At 34.6% G+C, this 20,453-nt stretch overlaps 4 protein-coding genes across 6 annotated transcripts in view; 1 reads left to right on the forward strand and 3 right to left on the reverse strand.

Annotated features, from left to right (window-relative positions):
- LOC105161847 (ATP-dependent Clp protease proteolytic subunit 4, chloroplastic-like) lies at nucleotides 351–4,174 on the reverse strand. Its single transcript, XM_020694751.1, has 4 exons — nucleotides 4,089–4,174; nucleotides 2,677–3,114; nucleotides 1,200–1,704; nucleotides 351–838 (listed from the first exon to the last, which is right to left on the reverse strand). Exons 1-3 carry the CDS (start codon nucleotides 4,172–4,174, stop codon nucleotides 1,218–1,220), a joined length of 1,011 nt encoding a protein of 336 aa, XP_020550410.1. The 3' UTR covers nucleotides 351–838; nucleotides 1,200–1,217.
- Nucleotides 5,795–8,331, reverse strand: LOC105159660 (putative ankyrin repeat protein RF_0381). The gene is made up of 2 exons (XM_011076797.2): nucleotides 7,944–8,331; nucleotides 5,795–6,670 (listed from the first exon to the last, which is right to left on the reverse strand). Exons 1-2 carry the CDS (start codon nucleotides 8,090–8,092, stop codon nucleotides 6,058–6,060), a joined length of 762 nt encoding a protein of 253 aa, XP_011075099.1. The 5' UTR covers nucleotides 8,093–8,331; the 3' UTR covers nucleotides 5,795–6,057.
- On the forward strand, nucleotides 9,982–14,255 carry LOC105159668 (anamorsin homolog). Of its 3 annotated transcripts, none has more exons than XM_011076810.2 (8): nucleotides 9,982–10,136; nucleotides 10,786–10,930; nucleotides 11,470–11,627; nucleotides 11,711–11,788; nucleotides 12,267–12,426; nucleotides 12,512–12,645; nucleotides 13,342–13,416; nucleotides 13,846–14,255. In XM_011076810.2, the coding sequence occupies exons 1-8, from the start codon at nucleotides 10,134–10,136 to the stop codon at nucleotides 13,882–13,884; spliced, it is 792 nt and encodes a 263-aa protein (XP_011075112.1). In that variant the 5' UTR covers nucleotides 9,982–10,133; the 3' UTR covers nucleotides 13,885–14,255. The 3 variants fall into 3 exon arrangements, with proteins under 3 accessions (XP_011075112.1, XP_011075131.1, XP_011075122.1); XM_011076829.2 differs by lacking the exon at nucleotides 9,982–10,136 and adding an exon at nucleotides 10,163–10,432; XM_011076820.2 differs by lacking the exon at nucleotides 9,982–10,136 and adding an exon at nucleotides 10,164–10,416.
- Nucleotides 14,552–20,453, reverse strand: part of LOC105159680 (probable polyamine transporter At1g31830) — a gene marked incomplete at its 5' end in the record, with an annotated part of 6,273 nt that continues 371 nt past the window's right edge. Inside the window, 1 exon segment of the mRNA XM_011076841.2 lies at nucleotides 14,552–16,494. Within this exon segment, the coding sequence (XP_011075143.1) occupies nucleotides 15,043–16,494 (1,452 nt within the window).

Here is a 20,453-nt window from a genome sequence, read left to right on the forward strand (position 1 = left end):
TTTATTATAAAAAATTAAAATATCATATTTTAAAGAAAAATTAACTTAAAAATATTATCGATATAATAAAACAATTAATATAATAACATCATAAATTATCATTTATGGGTGAAAACTATTTTACTTTTTATATTTATATAGATCTATGATAGTCAGTCTGACTCATATCACAACAAAATAAATTGATATAGTGTATATTGATTGTGTTCTAAGAATTTCAAAGATTACTTCCTCAACTATTATTAATATTATGTGTTATGACAGTGGTTGGAAACAAAGAATTTATAGGATAAAGTTCTTTTGTTTTATTTTCTGTATAGACCTCACAAAAACTCATGGATCAAACATAGTTTTAAAGATCATAAGTAGTTCTTCCCCCTGTTTTCTTCCTTCATCACAATCACAATCAACATCTTAACACAATCTCATGGGATCCAACTCAAGATTCTAGCCTTATAGCACACTACAATTTTGTGAAGTAGAGTTACTGATAAATATTACCAACAGGATCTGGCCTAGCTGTTGTAATTGTAAAATCAATGCAATAGCAGCCAAATAACAGAGTATGTAGTGATGAATTGCACACTGGGATCCCTTTGCTTAAACTGAATCCCCTTACATTACGAGAGGAGAAAAAAATAGGATCTTGAAATCTTGGAATGGTACTTCATTCGAATTTTGCAGTGATGTTCTGGCCACAACTGGAATATGGAAGTCCCCTCTATTACAGCAAATGAAAATGGTAAAAACTTGGAAGATTTCCTGACATAATCAAGTTTATCTGAACGGCGGTGATTGCATGATGTGTACTCTTCACCTGAAAACATATCCGTAATGCCTGCTCCAGGAAATGTGTGGAGTTGTATAAGAGAAAGAAATACGACAAAGATAGCAGTATAGCAAGCAGCAGTAGCAACAAAATTTAATGGCCACATGAATGCAGCGAATGATGTATGCACTTCTTTCTGTGCTCTTTTCATGCTAAACATAGACTTCTAAAGCAGGTTTTCATTGTTTGAATCACATTTGCTAATGAATGGTAAGTGATACTGCAGGAATATTAACTATTGATATGCTCATTCCTCAACTTGTTGTAATTCTTTAACTAATATTTAATCAGGGTCTGATCTGATATCTGAGGTGTCTTCTGCAGCAATCAAAGGAAGCTAAATAAAAGAGGACCTTGAAAGATAGCATACCTGTGATAACCTCAACAACTAGTATATCTCATCATCAGGAATGTCTGGTCTCAAAAACTTTTTTGGATCTTTGCTGACCTCCTCATAATTGAAGGTAGAGGATTTAACTCTTTCAGGAACAGGGACAAGTGGGATGATGCTGTCTCTATCAATTACTCCATCGATTATGCCATATTCAACTGCTTCAATAGGGGACATGTAACGATCTCTATCAATATCTTTCTCAACTTGTTCAAATGATCGACCAGTGAAATCAGATATAATTCGTGTGACATTGTTCTTGTTATGCATGACTTCTCGCGCTTGAATTTCCACGTCTATTGCTTGCCCACTAGCACCCCCAAGAGGTTGGTGTATCATAATCCGTGTATTAGGCATTGCAAATCGCTTGCCTTTAGTGCCACCACCAAGGATGATGGAAGCTGTCGATGCGGCAATTCCAAGTGCAACCGTGGAGACATCAGCTCTGACTAGTCGTACAACATCAAAGATGGCCATTGTAGCACTGACATACCATAAAGATTAGTATTACTCAAGTCACAAAGAAAATGAAGGGTTCATGAAATTTGAACTATTGAATTAGCAGTAAAGTGATGAGGACTGGTTATAACATATCAGAAGTGAAGCAGATTATCCTACGCAAGACAAGACTTGACTCAGCATTTACCACCTCTTTTAGAACTCACTCATATTCAACTTACAGCAAATTCCAAAAATATATGGTTAAAGAGAAGCCACATATACTGAACTCTACTCAACTTATCTGATGACTATACTTCTACCCAGTTCCCTAGCTAAACAACTCTAATTAGTCAAAAATGTATCGGAAGCAATAATGAACAACAAGATACAAAGCTGCAGCATCAGATTTCAGTACCTGATTGGATGCAAGAACCTTTACCTCCATATCAAAAAACATAACATAAATCTTGTCGCTTATCAAGAGGGAAGAAAAAGTAGTGAAATAATAAGACCATAACTCTCATGTCCGCCAAATTCTTTGCTTCCACAATCATTAGTAAAGAAGATAATTGGCCGAAGGATGTCCCAAAAAAGCCTATTTTATACTTCCTTCAATCTTGGCACCTGAGAATCTTGCACATTTGACATCATATAGTGCCATCCTTTAGCAGTCTATGTCAAAAGGGCCCCGATGCTAACAGAACCGTAACGTATAAACATATACTTTCACATTGTCAAAATCTAGCTCCCAACTTCATACTCTCAATTAACGTCTTTAATAAGGCAAAATCCTAGTCCATATAGTTATACATAAGAACAATATTTAGGATACCGAAATTTACACAGAAAATTACTACCAAATTTCGAGCAATCCCAGTTAAAGCTACTTATTCACCATACTGCAACGAACAACAATCACTATAAACAAAATTTTCAGCCCTGAAACTGAGAATATACTTAAAAGATTCAAACCCCCAACTACCTTAAATCAATTCACATGGACATAAACACACACCTGAGTGAGCCACCAGGAGAATTGATGAAGAGCCTAATGTCCTTGGTGGGATCCTGGGCATCCAACAAAAGCAGCTGACTGATAATAGCGTCGGCAACAAAATCATCAATGTTGTTCCCCAAGAACACAATCCTCTCCTTGAGCAGCAATCCCATTGCATCCGCCTCAGCGCCACGCATGGCGGTGGCGGGAGTCTGCGGTGCCGAGGAGGAAATCTGGAGCAGGAGGGATTCCGGCCACGGGGAGGAGGTCAGAGTTTGGTGGTGGAAGGAAGTGAGGGAGAACGGGTAGAGAGTGGTGGCTGAGCGGCGTGGAGAGGGTGAGAGAGTCCATCGGAAGACGCCGGATAAACTGAGAAATATCTGAGTGCGCGCGCGCGTGTGCGAGTGAGAGAGAAAGAGAGAGAAGAGAGAGAGAGAGAGAGAGGGATGGATGAGGCTTTAGATGGATAAAGTACTAAAAGTGTTTATAAAATGGATCAGTTGCAAATTCACAGCCCAAAATGAAGTGGGCCCACTAAGCACAGATGAAGTCATGAAACTCCAATCGGCCCAAATCACCATCACTTTTATAAATAATATTCTATTAGTTCACATCAATATTAATAAAAGTTATTTAAAAATCTCAATTATAATAAGTTATTTTTGTGTCTATTTCATATAATTAAGTAAGGTATACTCATAATTAAAAAAAAATTATACATGGGTTAAATAATATAAATAAATTATACTATATTTTATTATTATCAAAAAATAAAATATAAAACATTGATTAATAATTATACTACATGGTGAAATTTTATATAGCATTTAATGTTTACATAAATATATAAAAATTATTTAAAAAACCAACAAAACAAGAGAAAAAAACTCTCAAACAAAAAATTACGGCTCAAATTCAAACTGTTAGAAGTTTGAGTTCGAGCCGGCTTGATTCTGAGCTCGAAAAACTCAAACTCGAGTCGAGTTTTAAATCGATCTTTCTCTCAAAGCATGCAAATCGAATTGACCAGTTGCCACTTCTACTTTTATCATTCTGAGTTGGATATGGGCTTCAGAAGCCCAAGGGTCAGCCCAAATCCACTTAAGAGGCCCACCCACCAGCCAACTCCAAGCCTATTTATACCACCTCCAGTTCCCAACCTTCCATAGCTTCATTATCAGTCTAGTCTAGGGTTTCGGCTGCGAGCCCGACGTCTCTTTCTCAATCTTGCTGGGTTTCATTCGATTAGTTAACTGAAGAACATGGCGAAAATCACCCCTTCTTTCTGTATTTTCTCCCTTTTTGATTGATGTTTATCACTTTCAGTTGTTGTGATTGCACTGCGTATGAAAAGGCTATTCCAATTTTCTTCCCTGAAGAATAAACATGGAATAGCCTTTGATCGAGAGTGCAGAAATGGAAAGCTGAACCAGAGTCGGCGGCGGCCAGACAACCGCCGAGATGGATCCACAGATGAGCGCCTTCCACGGTGGTGGTGCTCCTCTACTAATTCCATCTCACATTTTTTTTTAAACCTCCTCTATTTTTATGACTTATTTCTGTTTTAAAAAATGCAATTAGAAATAATTGCAACGGTGAAATTGGAAGCGAAAATACGATTCTTCTTCACCTTACTCCTTGAACTGAATCTATATGACGATACGTGAAAATAGGAATAACGGATCTCCTAATTAGATTTTCAGAGCTTGATTTTTCCTCCCAGACAAACTTTTAAATGAGACAGTGTTTGGCTGATTAATTTGCCGTGCAATTATAGATCAAGAACCGTGCAACTCTTGTTTATATTCGTTTTGTTTCTTGTTTTTGAATTTTTTTTTGAAATATTTCCTTCCAAATAGCACTGTGTTTTTAGTTATTTTTTGGCATTACATGAATACAAAATATAAAATTAAACATACTAAAAATTCTACAAATCAATTTCATATCTTTATTTTTCTCTTCATATTTCAGAGGAAAAAAGTTGAACTAAACGGAATCACAGTGATGTTAATTGATGTACACCAAAAGGGAGAGTAAACAAATAGACAGGAATGTTGAGTCAAATTAGAAAAATGTTTCAACTTTCTAATCATGTTAGTTACTAGGGTTAATTATATTTACAACCCTAATTTATGCTTTATTTACATAACCCATCCTTCCTTTTTGTATAATTATGAAAATTATCCTTACAGCTAAAAAATGTGTTTGTAATTTTTGTAATGATGTTAATATTTTTAAAGAATGTGTTTGTAATTTTTCAAAAAAGGAGTGGTTTGTGTAAGTGATTTGATATTTGATGGGTGTATGTGTAATTATTAAAGAGATATAAATAATTTGTGTAAATAAATTATAGATTAAAGGGTGTAAATGTAATTATTCATAACACTTGTACAAATAGAGTTGTTCCAAAAATAGATATACAATCAATCTTAATTTGTATTATCCAGAGTTAAGATTACCATGTTAGACAATGGAGTTATGTCCAGAATTAAGAGCACGTTCCAGTTTGGAGGTTTACAGCAGTAATTTCCTTTTGGTGGCAAGGCAACTTTTGGAGTCAGATTGAATTCTCCTAAAACTTTTGAGGCGACTCTATTTTTAGGCAAAATTTGCAAATTTGGTCCCATAATTTAGGGTAATTTTGAACTTAACCCCATGTCTTTTGAGATTTTAAAATTAATCTCATATTTCATTAAAAATTGCAAAATTAAGCTCAATATGTAGCAAAAAACACCTCACCACTAATAGACGTTAAGTACCCTACAGCTGGTGGGAAATTCAACGAGACACGGAGCAAAAATAAAGGTTGCTCCTATATTTCACCAATATGTCATTCTTTGCTTTTGTTCAAGCTATCATAAAATAAATAAAGATTAAGAGAATAAAAAGAAATAAATGAAATCAATTTATAAATGACAAAATATTCATCAATTGCTTCGCCTGGAATTATTTCTGTAACGTCAAGACACTTCAACACTTCATTATAAGAGCGTGAAAAAAATCTCAAATTTTGGGACTAATTTTAAAATCTCAAAAAACGTGAAGTTAAGCATGAAATAGCCCTAAATTATGGAACTAGTTCTGCTATTTTGCCGTATCATCACCATTGTTATGTACCTGATACTCGAGGAAGATCTTGAACGAAAGTCGAGCCAAACAATGTCTGGCAGTTAACATTTCAACTGGAATTTGTAATGACTTAATTTGAATGTTCTCACTACATGCTGACTAGGGTACACATTCTGAGCTTGATGTTTTTTGAAATACATCGTAATGTTAAAACGCAAATGCTTCAAGATTAAACATGTTAGCTCTACAACCCACCACCAAAATGACATCATAATTACCAGTTGTTGAGGAACTTGCGCCATGAAGCCATTCTTCCCGGTACAACGTCTACTATTCTTCTTCTTCTTCCTGTGTGTCATCTGCAGCTAGGAGATGATTAAGAGCAACCTTGGACTTCTTCGCTACTGTTTGGATTTCTTTGGTTTCCTCTTCGCCTTTCCTCTTTAGGATTCCATCTTTACCTTCTTCAGCAGTTTCACCTCCATGCAAATCAGCATTGCTATTGGACCCCTCCACTTTTTCCTGAGATGATATTTCTGTTTCAGCATTTTCACCTTTTTGTTTACCATTTAAAGCCACTTTGCCAGATGAAGATTCATATTCGATCAAGATTTTGCGAATTTCTTCACTGCTTGCAAGATCGACAGCAGTGTTTCCAGCCTTGTTTTTTAAATCTCTGTTTGCACCTTTCTTCAGCAAATACTTGACGAGTTCTAGGTTAGATCCTTGAGCAGCATAGTGAAGAGCAGTCATGCCCTTCCGGTTAGAAGACTTGACAGAGGCAGCAGATGCCACGAGAGTCTTAACAACCTCGAGATGACCCTTTTGAGCGGCAAAGTGAATTGCACCCATGTCATCCATGGCAGCAGCACCAACATCAGCCTTGTTCTTACAGAGATAATTTACAACTTCAGAATGCCCTGACCAAGCTGCTAGATGTAGTCTATGGTTCAACATCACTTGAGGAAAGAACATATTACAAAAAAGTGCTGTATCAACTATCAAAATACCCTGATGTCAAGTAACATCATCAACAGAAATTTAATAACAAGCACGGATGCTAGTGTATTCTATTTTACTTTGTTACTCTAAAGAGAAACGAACTTTTAACATATATTTCCGTTCATTTCTTTTAACCATAAAATTTAATCCCGAACTCAGAAAGTCCTGCCTAAGTTGTAAACTTAGCTAAACAAGATTCAACTGATGCCTATACAGCTTCCACGACAAAGTGCCCACACAAAAGTTTAGAAACTAGCATAAAATTTTCGCAAGTCTCTCAGAACTTACACCTAACCCTTTTATTGCTTGAAACTCAAACTTCAGCTGTCCACTTCAGCAAGTGCAATACACTCGAGGTAAGGTCATACTCAGTTGCCAGTCATTATGCTGACATGATACTAATAAGATAAAACATCAATACTAAACTGCATTCAGAATTCAGGGGCACAAAATGGCATTCAGTATAATGAATATTAACATCAGGTTGAAATACACTATGAACTATTATGAAACCAAATTGATTAAGAATTATCTCCAATGGTGGTAATAAATGATGCTTTAGAACATGCATAAATGGGTTTAAATTGTCAAAGGAATTATATACGGAAGCCAGGATAATAATTTTAAGCCAGTATACATGGATGATTTTAGTAGTTCTTTAGCTAAATGATAGGAGCATTTCCTATACTAGATCGGTATCATTATCATATAGGGCATGTGGTGTCTTATTTATGTCATTTGGTATATTTTACCAATTTTTACTTCATAATTTATTTCCTCAGCATCAACATTAAGTCTAAGACTCTAAGGAAGTACAAATATAATCTTTTGTACTAGTTGAGCGGCTCAGGCAAAATTCACAGAACAAATAAATCAACTAGCAAATTGATAACGTATGTACTCTTTTACTCGTTCAAATCGCCACAAACAAACTAAGTGCAGTATTTCAGCCAATCAAAATCCCTAACAAAAGTGCACTTATACTGACTAATTCAAATTTCAAAACTCCCAACCCATGAATTTCAGTTAATTTCCACTAGCTTCAAACTACCTAACGCATCATAATTAGAGGGAAATCCTAACTCAGAAAACTAAGAGCAAGCTCCCACAATACGAAATCAAAACTATAAAATTAAGTAATAGCAAAATTCATACTGGAGAAGTGAGGGGAAAACGTTAAAACAACAAAAATGAAATAAACAGAGAAAGGATACGGAGTACGGGAGTGCCTATCACGTGAGTTGACGGCAAGCGGATTGGCGCTGCATATCGCCTGAACCACCTTCATGTCCCCCGATCGAGCCGCCGCGTGCAGCTCCTCGTTCCCGGAATTAGGGTTTGCCGCCGACCGCTTCTTCCCCATCTTCCCTTTCAATTAGAAAACTGAGAGAGTACAAAGAAAGACTAGTCAGTGCTCAGGGTTTTGGTGTGGTTAGAGTGGCCATCGCCATGGATGGATGCTGTTTAAACTCCAGAGAAGCTGATAATTGGGGACTTGAATATGAAACGCTAAACTAAATGAAAGCAAGATGAACATTAAAAACACGTTTTTCTGTTGGGATTGCTTGGAGTATTTTAAGTCGATTATGCTTTCGTGCAGAGAATAAGTGTCATATAATTTTGTATTTGAAAAGAAAAGTAAGAATAAGATGCGGTTATGGTGTTCGAAAAAATATTTTAATATTATTAAATTGTAAAAGTTGGTTGGGAGCTTCTTATAATTTTTTGTTGAAATCAACTTAATTTAGGGGGCGTTTGCGAAAATTCGTACTTTTAGATGAATCGGGTTGTAAAAAAACTAGAAATTGTAGTAGAATAAAAAATAAATAGTGTTTGTTAAAAAAAATATGCATAGTACTTGGGAAGAAAATATTTCTGAAATAAGTTTAATTAATTAAAAAATATAGTATTGGATATTACCCATTTATTAAGAAAAAACAACAAAAATGTCCTCCCCTAGGGTAAAAATATAAAAAATACCACAAGATCTGTGTATAACAGTTAGGTTGGGTCGTGATACCTGACCCGCCCCGACGACCCTGCAGACAAAGCCCTTAGACTTGTTCTAATGCGTTAGGATGATGCCACGTGGCCACTTGATGAAGTGCATTTGGGCCTATAAATACTATTTTCTCAAAGCATTTATGGTATGATAAGTTTATGGCTTTCTAACTTATTTATTGCTTGAGGTTGCTTATCTTCCATTTAGAACTGAAATTGACTTGAGCGTGAAGGGTTTTAGTTCGGAATGCACCTGACTAACCTAACGATTGTATTTCTTCTCAAGGACCTTTTCGATATTTGAGAGAAATATTGCGAGCTTATGGTGTGTTGTGAGGAGGTCGTATATTTCGATCAAAATCACCCTCATACATTAAAATTATATAATTTTTGTTTAATATTTATATTCGACTTTTGTCAATAAAAATTATTTATTCTCAAAGTATAATATATTTTATTTCATATTTAATATTATACAAGCATTTGTCATATATATATATATATTATTAAAATATTAAAAATAATGAAAACTTTATATATATATATATAGGGTGATAGAGACCAAAATAAAAGTAAAAATATTGTCTAGTAATTGTGTGATAGATAAAAAGTATGCGGCCTTCCGTTAATAACTAGTTATTTTCTAAATGTGATAAATTAAAAAAATCATCTTTGAATCACAAAATATTCATCGATTAAAATGCCCTTAGGATACTCAGTTTTACACAAAATAATAATAATATATCTTAATTGATTTTATAATAACTTATTATTTATTATGCACATTGTTCATTTTATGAATTTAAACCATTATTCATTTTATTTTTATTTATTTATTATTTAAGTAAATAATAAAATAAAAATTTAGAGTATGTTCATATATCAATACTTGGACCACTCCTATTTAAAATCCTGATTTAAATTTGATTTGTTAAATTTTAAAAATTAAATTCGAATCATTTTTTTTGAATTTTTTGATTCGAATAATATAAATCATTAAATAATTAAAAAATATTAAATAGTTATAATTCTTAATTAAAATTTATTTGAATTCGATTATATTAATAATTAAATCAAATTCAAATATATTTTTTTAAGCTCAATGATTCAATTAAATATGAATAATTAATGTGTTCTATTTGATCTGAATCATTTATAAATTGATATATAATTTTTTATAGTTCAACGATGTCTTGATTTAATGATTGGGGTAAAGTTGAAATTCTATAAATAAATTTAAAATAAACTTTGCTTAGGTATAACAACATAAATTATTGTAATTTATTTGGTGAAATAATAACCCTTTGCAAAATCTAGTTTAGAAACACGGAGGAAACATAATCCACAGGATTGTGCGCTAGGGTTTAAGCGAAATCAGTTTGATTGTGGATTCGAATTCTGTAATGGTAATATCTCTCATCCAATAACTTGAATTGATGGATTCTACTCAAAAACTGTGTTTATACGCGTTTTATATTGATTGTTATGGCTGAAAGTGTTTGTTATTTTAGTCGAAAATCAGAATAGTAAGTCGGCGAGTAGATCCAAAACCCGAACTCGAAACCCATTAAATTGCATTAGCAACTTCATTTGCCCAGCGAAAATTGAGTCGTCTTCTGAAAATTAACAGAAACCTGTTCCCGATTTCCGCCGATCGCCGGCCGTGGGTTGCTTTTTTAATTCGAGGTTTGTTTCCTCTGCGGTAAGCCGCCGTGCCCATTGAGGATACTGCTCTTCTGTTTGTTGTTTGGGACAAACTGTTCAGTGGGATTTGGCGTATTTCATGCCTTCTTAACTATAGAGGCCTTGGGTTGTCTGAATGATGAACGGTGGAAAGAGCCCTAAATAGTTTCTTAGGGTTAGGGTTTGCAATTTTTTTTATAGACTGCGCGTGTTTCGCTGTATTCGTTTGCCCCCCCCCCCCCCCCCCCTTTTTGTTGAAGTAATCGTAAAAATATCTGTTGGAATATGTTGCTGAATTTTCAGGCGGGAGGGTTTTCTGCTGGCAAATGCAGTTTTTTCTTATCCTCTCTTCTTTTTGTGCATTTTTGGTAGGGAACTGAAATGGAGCAGGAGAGATTATTGGTGGTCACGGATCAGGTAGCCGTATCTGTGAGTGCAGTTTTTGATGCAGTGAAGGTGGTGAGGGAGGGAGTTGAACAGATTGATCCTCTGATTATTACGCAAGCTTCTTTGGACAGTAAATACTTGTCTCTTTTCTTCTACTATGCAGTAATTACTCTGCACTGAAGTAATTTGTCAATATTGTGTTTGTATTTTTTTCTTTTTAATTTTTCTCAATATGATATGAATCGAAATTACAGTGATAAAGTTGCTTATCACTGCCACAAACACTGCTTTATGTTATAGCATATTTATCCAATTTGGTTAAAACAAGACAAATTTTTGCTGTTAGTAGATTGAATGTAAAGTAAGTTCTGTTGGAATGATTGGTGGTAACTTCACACACACACACACATATATATCTCCTGCAGCTGTATGTAGATAGATTGTTATCTGAAGTTCATTAAAGTTCATGTCTAAATTACATATCATTTTATTATCATTTTCAGGCATTTTAAGTTTCCGAATATAAAGGCTTTGTTGCATAAATTTCAATATTTGACATTGAAATCTCTCAAAAGAGAAATCTCGTTGTTTTTCAATGAATTGAAAGTTGATTACCTTTTTGACAGGGCTATTGATCTATGTGTTTGCATATTTGATGTCTTATGGCAGGTCTATTGTCAGTGGAATCTTCATCTATTGATGATGTTGTTTCCCTCTGTAAGTCATTGGAGTTTCCCAGCGATCAATTGCTTGCCAACCTCTCCAGAGTGTTAAAGCCTGGTGGAAGAATCCTTCTTTATTTGACTTCTCAGTCGGAGGTGCAAATGGTAATTTGTTTTTCCATTATCATTTCTGTAAGTCTTCTTCTACGTCAAGCATATAAGTTAAAAGTGTTTGGGTTCTATCGCAGGCAAACTCTTCTCTTGAGCGTAAGTTACTGCTGGCTGGATTTCTGGACATACAATCTTCTGGTAACAAGTCTGTTGGGGTGCGTCTCTCCCGTGATTCTTTTGAAAATTTTGTCCTTTGTGTTTGTTGATATAACATGCTCTTCTTATGAATATAACATTCTCAATTTATATGTGGACAATCGATTTCAGCACCTGAAGGTTACAATTAGCAGGATGCAGAAGTGTAGCACTTGTGAATTTGAACTTTTACTAGTGGTTCATGCTAATGATGTTTTAATATGTTTGGGATGCACACATGGGGTGTCTGTTGACATCATCATCTCGTTTTTTTAAGTTTATGGCAAGATATTAAGTAGTCTAGATTATGCATTTCTTTATTTGTCAAATGGATTTGGTTCCATTCATGAAAACATGTTCCATTAATTTGTATTATTTCAAACTTATCTTTTAATCTAGTTTATGCTTATGAATCTAGTAATATTTATGGAATTTTGCTATGATATGCTAATTCATACGTTGAACCTCAATGTTGATTTTATGATCTTGTACGGACAGGTAACAGGAAAGAAGCCTTCGTGGAAGATTGGTTCATCCTTTTCAATTAAAAAAACGTCGCAAGTCCTGCCTAAAGTTCAGGTTGATGATGATGCTGATTTGATTGACGAGGATAGCCTCTTGACGGAGGAAGATCTGAAGAAGCCGCAACTGCCACCTAGTTAGTGTTCGTTCATCATTTGTTGTTTGTTCATGAATAATTGGTAGTCTTACAATACAAAGTTGGAAATATGCTTTTGCCATAGGTGATTGTGAAGTTGGGAGCACAAGAAAAGCTTGTAAAAATTGCACTTGTGGAAGGGCTGAAGCAGAGGAGAAAGTCGAGAAGCTTGGAATTACTATGGATCAGCTCAACAATCCTCAATCTGCTTGTGGAAATGTATGTCTAGTTACACGATAATGCTAATTTCATTGGTTGGGTTTAGAAATGCCAAACATCCTGGCAAGTGGCAATTTGGTCCTTTTGAATTTTGATCATACCAAATGGTGTGTGCTGCAAGCTCTTTACTCCTTTCTTTTTAAGCCCGGGTTTAGGTGCCTTTACAACCTACAATTTGCATATACATATGTTTGTTTGGATTAGCTCTAAGTTATATCCTGATTTATCACCATAACATGTATTATCATTAGTTTTCTATTCCAAAAAGACAATCAAACAGTAAGAAACGAACAATGATCTTTCTAATAGTGTTTATGATGGTCAACTGCCCTCTGAAGGTGTAGGAATTTTGTTGTAATAAATCTGTGGATCCTTCAAGCTTCCGTTGGAAATCTATATGGCACTTCCTTTACTTATTGGCTTTATTGTGTGTGCTTGGACTTCGATCAGTATTAGTTCCTACACACTGCCTGAATACTTCATTGTTTCTAATCAATGCATGTAATATAATTTTATAATTAGTTCTTGTTATGTAGCCGTATACAAAATATCATGAAATCTCGACTTGTTAATATGCTGACTGAGGTTCACTGCTAGTTATTTTACACCCTTACATTCTTTATGGTCTTTTCAGCATCTTTTTAAAACTCTGCTCTTAGTTTCTTGTAATTTAGCATATTAATGCTGTTTGTGCAGTGTGGTCTTGGTGATGCTTTCCGGTGCAGTACATGCCCTTATAAGGGTCTTCCTCCATTCAAGCTAGGAGAGAAGGTACGTGCAAGAATAGGGCAACCAGGAAGCTCTTTTTTCGTCTGTTGGAATTATTTTACAGATCCATTTTAAGCGGGTTTTACTTAACTTTTCTGTCCTTTTATCCTCGAAACCTTTTTTTTTCCCTTTCTGTTGGGGTGTTTGTGGAGGTTGCGGGGTAGGTTCAATAGGAGGAGCACCAACTTAATAGTGTGCATAGGATCAGAAGTGCATGCTATCTGATGGAAACAGTGATTTCAGATGATGCACTGTGACTGTTGTCTAATATAGGGTGAACCAAGTATCTTGTTATCTTTTCCTGCTAGCTGGCTCCTGTGTTTGGTTGATATCAAGAATGGTTCTTGCCTATGTTTGTCTAGAGAATGTTGTCTTATTCTATAGACAGAAAAGAGCTTAACTGATGCTGACAATTTATTTTTCAATTGGCAGGTAACTTTATCAGGTAACTTTCTTGCAGCGGACATTTGAGTATCAAGAAGCTGAAGATGAAAGTTTTGCAGCTCCTACTCTCCTGTGTTTTTGTTCCGTACTAGTTGGTCTGGTCATAGTGTACTGTGGATTAGGTCAAAAACGATATGGGCTGTTCTTGGAGCATCAGCTCCTGTTCCGTTCTCTTTATGTCGTTCTTCCAAATAAAATCAGTTCATTCTTGAGTCACTTCTGGAGAGCCCAAGAATGAGGTGCACGAAAGAGCATGGGTGTGTTGGTGACCAATGTGTTAGTGTGACCTGAGAACTGAAGATGTTCAGCTCCAGACTTGACAAGATTTCTGAACTACTTGTTAGAACAAATTTTAACAGGATTTCTCATATATTTACTTTAAATCTTGTTTAAAGCTCCATCTGATAAATTACCTTAGCATGTGGATGTATTTTTTCAAAATGCAACTCTCTTAGAAACTATCAAGAAAACCATATGTGAGGAAAGGGAGGGGAAGTTCATTAACTTCCACACCTTACATAGAAGGAATATTCCGTAAATCTTTCTGGGCTTCTTTGTTAACTTCCTTAGCTTGCTTAACGAGTAACCTAAATATTTCACGAGGAAAATTCCAAGAATCTTTTGTGTTTGCATTTTCATGGATGGTTCCATATTTTCTTTACCCAACTTTAAAGTAAGTCACAAACATCAACAATGGGTTAAAATCCGTCACACCAAGCAGAAATTGTAAGAAAAACAATCTATTACATAGATACGTATGCAAACGGAAAAAAACTGGCACTTTACAGCATTCTGTTGGTCGATATTGTTCATCACCAAAGCTAAAACTAAGGGGGTTTTGAGTTAGGTTCACGTGTTGTCCCATTGATTAATCTCCTGCAGATTTCCTACTGGAACGAAGCAGCCACAAAAAGTTTTGCAAACTGTTCTCCAGTTAACCTACTTAAGTTACACACTTCATCACAAAATCCACATAACTAAGGAAAGCAGAAGAATTACCATCTGTCTGCTGTCTCTGCAAAAGTTGTTACTTTGACAAGCTATTCTTGAGAATGAACGAGTATGAAGCAGTCGAAGAAGATCATAAATTTGAAGAAGCTGAAATTATACCTCCGACCAACAACTTCCAACATCAAACGAGATCCCACACGTCAGCATCAACATTGAACAAGCCACTGGATGTTATCAGAACATCAGATTTTCATTCACATGGGCTGTGTGAATATCTGGAAGATTGGAACTTACGGAGAATCTAAGCCATCTTTTCTTCTCACAGTGAGTGAGGCACGGGTGCAGTATGAGCCCAAGCATAACTGCAACGAGACTGACAATCATGACTTTGAGCGAGGAGAAAGCCAAGACGACACAGATTAATAAGGTTGGAGGAACACACATTAGGATGGCACCAACTGTCCCAACTGGAATCTTGTAAGGCCGGGGTGCAGCAGGGGAAATAATTCTAAGCCGCACAAACGCTATAAATTCCAACATCATTCCAAAGCAATACAAGAAGTTTTCTGCAGCTACTATCTCTTGAAAGCTCAGCCACGAAAGCAGCAGCACACCAGAAGCTGAGAATAGGATCCCAACAAGAGGAGTCCCATAACGAGATCTCCTGGCAAAGAATTCAGGGAGCATTCCTCTTTCAGCCATGCCAAGAAGCTGAAATGAATCGCTGCTCATTTCAGCCACAAACATCCCCATATTTGACATAGCTGCAGCCCCCTGAATCCACCATCTCAACCACACTCCGCCAAGCAGTTTTGCTACATCCGAGAAGTAACCATCAGTCCACGAGTCACGGTGCAGGGGAATAGCCCCCGTCCCAGTCAGTAGAGGAAAGAAATACCCAAGAACGACAAGAATCAATGCATAAAACAGAGCTTTCGGAAGAGTTTTCTTTGGGTTTTGTACTTCTCCTGCCAGAGTACTTATTGAATCCCAATAATTCAGATTCCAGAAAAGAGTATTGAGATATAAATTCCAGTCCACATTATGAACATCTGCAGCTAACCATCTTTCAGGCCTCAACTTTGGGATTGAAATGAACCCCATGACAATGAAAGGAAGAATGGAGAAAATTCCAAGCAGTACAGCAACCCACCCCACAATGGTTAAACCTCTATAGTTCATGTATGTTAGGATGATCGTCAAGGCCAGAACGGCTATAACACGAGGCAAACCACCACCCAATGCAGGGATACCTGATTTTAGATAATCAAGAAACAGTACAGGGTAAAGGGCATTGTCAATTACCCCACTCAGCCATTTCATCCATCCTTGCTGGAAACCCCAGAACGGTCCCAAAGCAGAAGAAACCCAAACTACATAGCCACCATTTTCGGGAAACATTGTGCCCATCTCTGCAGTTATTAAGGCTTCTGGAACACTCCATATCAATGGGAATATCAAAAACCCAGCAAGGGCAAGAAGCGGACCAGCAGCCCTCACACTATCCTCGACACCAAATGGACCCCCTGAAACCTCATAAAATATGAGGAAAATCAGGGGTATAACTGAGACTTTTCTACCATGATTTGCTCCTGGAGAAGGAATTTCGTTGATCCCTATGTAGTCAGAACCATGGTATTGTCCCATTGCAATAGAAGTTTGCCCACTTCCTGCTCCCCTCAATTTCTGCAGTCATATTCGAATTATCAACATAACTGAATTAAACAACTCTAATACCAGGCAGTAATATGAGCACAAAATCGATCAATTCAAGATTTCATCAACAGAAATATACAGTATAAAGTGTTCACTAAACCAAACTCTTGATGAACTAAATCTGCAAGAGAAAGCTATTTATACACCAACTCTTACTATGTTAATTACCGTAAATCCTATCCCAAGTTACCCACCGACAACAACTATTCGAAAATCAAGAAACGGGTATGAAGTTCTACGACGCCCAAAACCAGAAATGAAACTAAACAGTAAAAAGTAAAATGCGAAAAGGGCAACCTTTATTCACTTAAAAGTAGTTCCGCCCAAATTCCAAAATAGCAGCACCCAGAATAAGCAAAATTCAGACACACTGGGCTGAGACAAAAAAGGAGGCTTGCGCAACTAAGTTGGGAGAAAACCTTAAAATCAAACAAAAAAGACATCAAGAACAGACTCTATTGTCAATCGAATGCCATTTCTTGAGATCTGAAAATTTACACTAAAACAAACACCAGCAGAAGGAAACAAACCCCGCACAAAGAGAGACAGACAGACCATGAAACGCAAGAGGGCCTACTATTCGGCCTTCTCACGCGGCGTAATCATCTAACTGAAGCTCCCATGAACAGAAGAGCTTATTTGTGTGTGAAAAAGTTTCACTTTACCAAATTCCAACTCGTAAGTATATTTGTATTGAATTCATTTCACTGTGTCCTAGAGGGCTCCTGTCGCACGACGAGAATCTCTCTTTACCTATTTTCTGACTATTCCACGCACGATATTCCTTTTAAAACTTGGATCTCACTCCACACGACAACACAAGAATCAAGATTCCCTGACGAGAAGGGCCCAACTGCATTTATGATGATAGGTTGAGCTGTTCCGGAGTTTGGACCCTCGAAGCTGAACTAAGAGCCCAAGAGACTCTTTCAGCTGGAAGTTGTCATCTACTTGGCCCTATGCCATATATACATCGTCTTTTTCTAGGCAATGTTTGCTAATGTTTCAACTCCAAAATACTAAAATTAATATTTTTCTATAAAATCTATACTTTTTATTAAGAAAAAGACTTTTGTAATAACTTTTATAGGTGGCAAAATATAAATTATCTAAAATACCCTTAACTCTTCTTTTTTCTTGCACAAATAATCATATTTCTTTATTGATTAACTTAACTAATATTTTCTTATTAATATACATTTTATTTTATTAATTTCAATTAGTTATTACTTTTATCTTTCACCTTTTTTATTCAAATAAATAAAAAATTTAAAGTATGCACACACATCGAGTGTACTTCAATTACTGGCAATGTCTATATTGTATATTAAGAGATGACACCTCTTTGATATATCCTGTATTTTTTGTCTTCTTTTTTTTTTCCACTCACTAATTTTCACATTTTCTCCACATCTATAAGTGGTAAAAACCATTTTTTAAATCATTATTTATTTTTAATTAATATTTCTTTCTCCAACTTCAAGTATTCTCTTCAAAATTATTTATTTTTCATCATAATTATTTCTGTATTATCATTTTTTCTACAATAATTTTGTCAATTTTTTATGCACATGCATCGAATGTACCACATCCAACTAATATTAATTAAGCGGGATAGGTATCTAGTAATTTACTTTAATAAACAAAATGTCTGTTGGCTTAAATGCCATTTCCTTTTTTAAAATTAAAAAAACTTGTTTCCTCAAACTTAGATCCATACATTTAATATATACATTTTTAAACCTTATTATAGTTTAGAAAACTATCTTTGCTTCCATTTTTCTTTATAAAACTTACTTTTAGTTATAATTACTTTTAATTTATATTCTATTTAAATTAATTAATACCATCGATATCTTAATTAAGTGAAATCATTTTTTTATAGTAATTATCTTATGTGGGTACACATATGGAGTGTGCGGATTAAAAAAAAAAATCCCTTCTAAAATTTGAAATAGGGACAATTTTAAATTGGACAAAAACAAGTACTGTTTGGTCCAAAGTTGAACCCAAGAGAGGGCATTTAGCATAAAATGCACTACCTTTTTATATGGTATTTGGACTTTGAATTTCAGTGAATCTAAAGCTAAATAGAATACTTTTTTGACTTGGGATTTATTCTTTAAGGGAAAATCCAACAGTTTGGATTCAAAATTTTCTATAGAGGATTGTGTTCGAATCTAAGTGTATGTGTGAAAAAGAAAAAAATATACATGGTATCTAAATTAAGCTTTACTAATTTTGGTAGAGTCTCATTTTCGCCAACTAAATTATTTTTTATTACATCTTATTAACGAATTGAGTGTATAATTAGGGTTGAGTTCTTTTGAATTTCTTTTTTTTTTTTTTGGGGGGGGGTTCTTGAAGGAATATGACAACTCGAAAGCAAAAAGCCAAAAAAAAAAAAAAATCAAACTTTAAGATAATGGGTATTCTCACACGCTGAGTTTGTTTGACCCCATGTATTAATTAGATTGTGTTCTTGAAATGATGAGTGCCCCAAAAATTAGGGCAAGCAATTGTAAGTTGAGTTGAGTCTTGACTTTAGCAATAATCAATGGCCTCCCCATCTAAGCGTGGGAGAACATCTAATCATTTTATAATATCTCTATGCCATGTCCACGTGACATTCACCATCATATCCAATAATTCTTCATTTCAAATTATTATTTTTTATTTTATACTCTAATTTATATATATATAAATAATATCAATGAGAATATGAAAGTCATCACAAAATTCGTAATTGAATAATAATATATTTTATATATAAAGTTGTTACTATTACATCATCATTCACAATTATACAGTGATATATAATTTACTGACAATAAATATAATTATCACTGTTAAATGAATAAAATTATATACTGACGTTCAAAAAAGAATATTATTTAATATATATAATTACTGATAATTCTAATATTACCACTCAACAATTTATTATTATTAAATAATAAATATAAAAGATCCGAACCCACAATTGATATATAAAAATACATGGTTTAATAATTAAAATATAATCCCTTTTTTTGCTTGGTATATAATTTAGTGGCACAATGATTGGGAAAAACAAGAACGGGGCCTTCTTGTCAATGGATACTTAGTACAATGAACCTTCTACCAATCTATATGTTGGAAATGGAGGCATTATGATCATGACCCTATTTTTCTTTATTTAATTGAAAACTAATTAACACCCACAACTTGCAATAGTGAAAGCTTCTAATAATAATGATAAAGGAAAGTTTTCATTACTACTCAAGACATTCACATGCATTCAAAAACTATAAATATGATTTTTCTGTTTTTTACACTAAAAATAACTCCTCATTTACCACATAATTGCAATGAAATTGCAAATATTTCAATTTTGACGATAAATTTTATAGACGTGATGCATATATTAAATGAAATATAGCATACGATATTAATTTATTAAAAGAAAATAGATTTTATCTATGTCTTCTTATCGGATAATTTATCAATATTTTTAATAATCATGTGATAAATATTACACATGTTATTCATATAATTAACTTACATTTTTCGAGATCCAATTCAAAGTGATATATATATATATATATATATATATATTGGAGTAGCAGATATTTTTCTTTTTGATAATTTCAAACTGATACTTTTGATATTCAACTATTTGTTTTGCATGTGTGATCCAATGTGGGCACCCACACCACAACATGATTGGGTGAACCTATGGGCTGCTAGCTGCTGCTTACTGCTACCAAATCCCTTGTCAAGAATTCGATAGATGGAAATATCTAAATTGATTTAAGTACGTTTGATTTAAATTAATTATATGATAAATATAATATTTTTATTATATAATTAATATATAAATAAAATATATTTATTTATTATTTATTTAATTTGATCAAACTTTATTCGATCAAAACTTTTCCTACATA

The sequence above is a fragment of the Sesamum indicum genome, linkage group LG1, assembly GCF_000512975.1.
Source record: "Sesamum indicum cultivar Zhongzhi No. 13 linkage group LG1, S_indicum_v1.0, whole genome shotgun sequence".
NCBI classification, from domain to species: Eukaryota; Viridiplantae; Streptophyta; class Magnoliopsida; order Lamiales; family Pedaliaceae; genus Sesamum; species Sesamum indicum.

Excerpts from the sequence above, each read along its gene's own strand:
- LOC105161847 (XM_020694751.1), bottom strand. The coding sequence starts at position 4,174 with ATGGAATTAGTAGAGGAGCACCACCACCGTGGAAGGCGCTCATCTGTG. Across the intron at positions 3,115-4,088 it reads TCTGGCCGCCGCCGACTCTG|CCTCATCCATCCCTCTCTCT; the intron begins GTTCAGCTTTCC and ends ATCCATCTAAAG. Across the intron at positions 1,705-2,676 it reads TCTCCTGGTGGCTCACTCAG|TGCTACAATGGCCATCTTTG; the intron begins GTGTGTGTTTAT and ends ATGGTATGTCAG.
- LOC105159668 (XM_011076810.2), top strand. Across the intron at positions 10,931-11,469 it reads TACGCAAGCTTCTTTGGACA|GTCTATTGTCAGTGGAATCT; the intron begins GTAAATACTTGT and ends GTCTTATGGCAG. Across the intron at positions 11,628-11,710 it reads CTCAGTCGGAGGTGCAAATG|GCAAACTCTTCTCTTGAGCG; the intron begins GTAATTTGTTTT and ends GTTCTATCGCAG.
- LOC105159660 (XM_011076797.2), bottom strand. The coding sequence starts at position 8,092 with ATGGGGAAGAAGCGGTCGGCGGCAAACCCTAATTCCGGGAACGAGGAG. Across the intron at positions 6,671-7,943 it reads GATAGGCACTCCCGTACTCC|ACTACATCTAGCAGCTTGGT; the intron begins GTATCCTTTCTC and ends GTTGAACCATAG.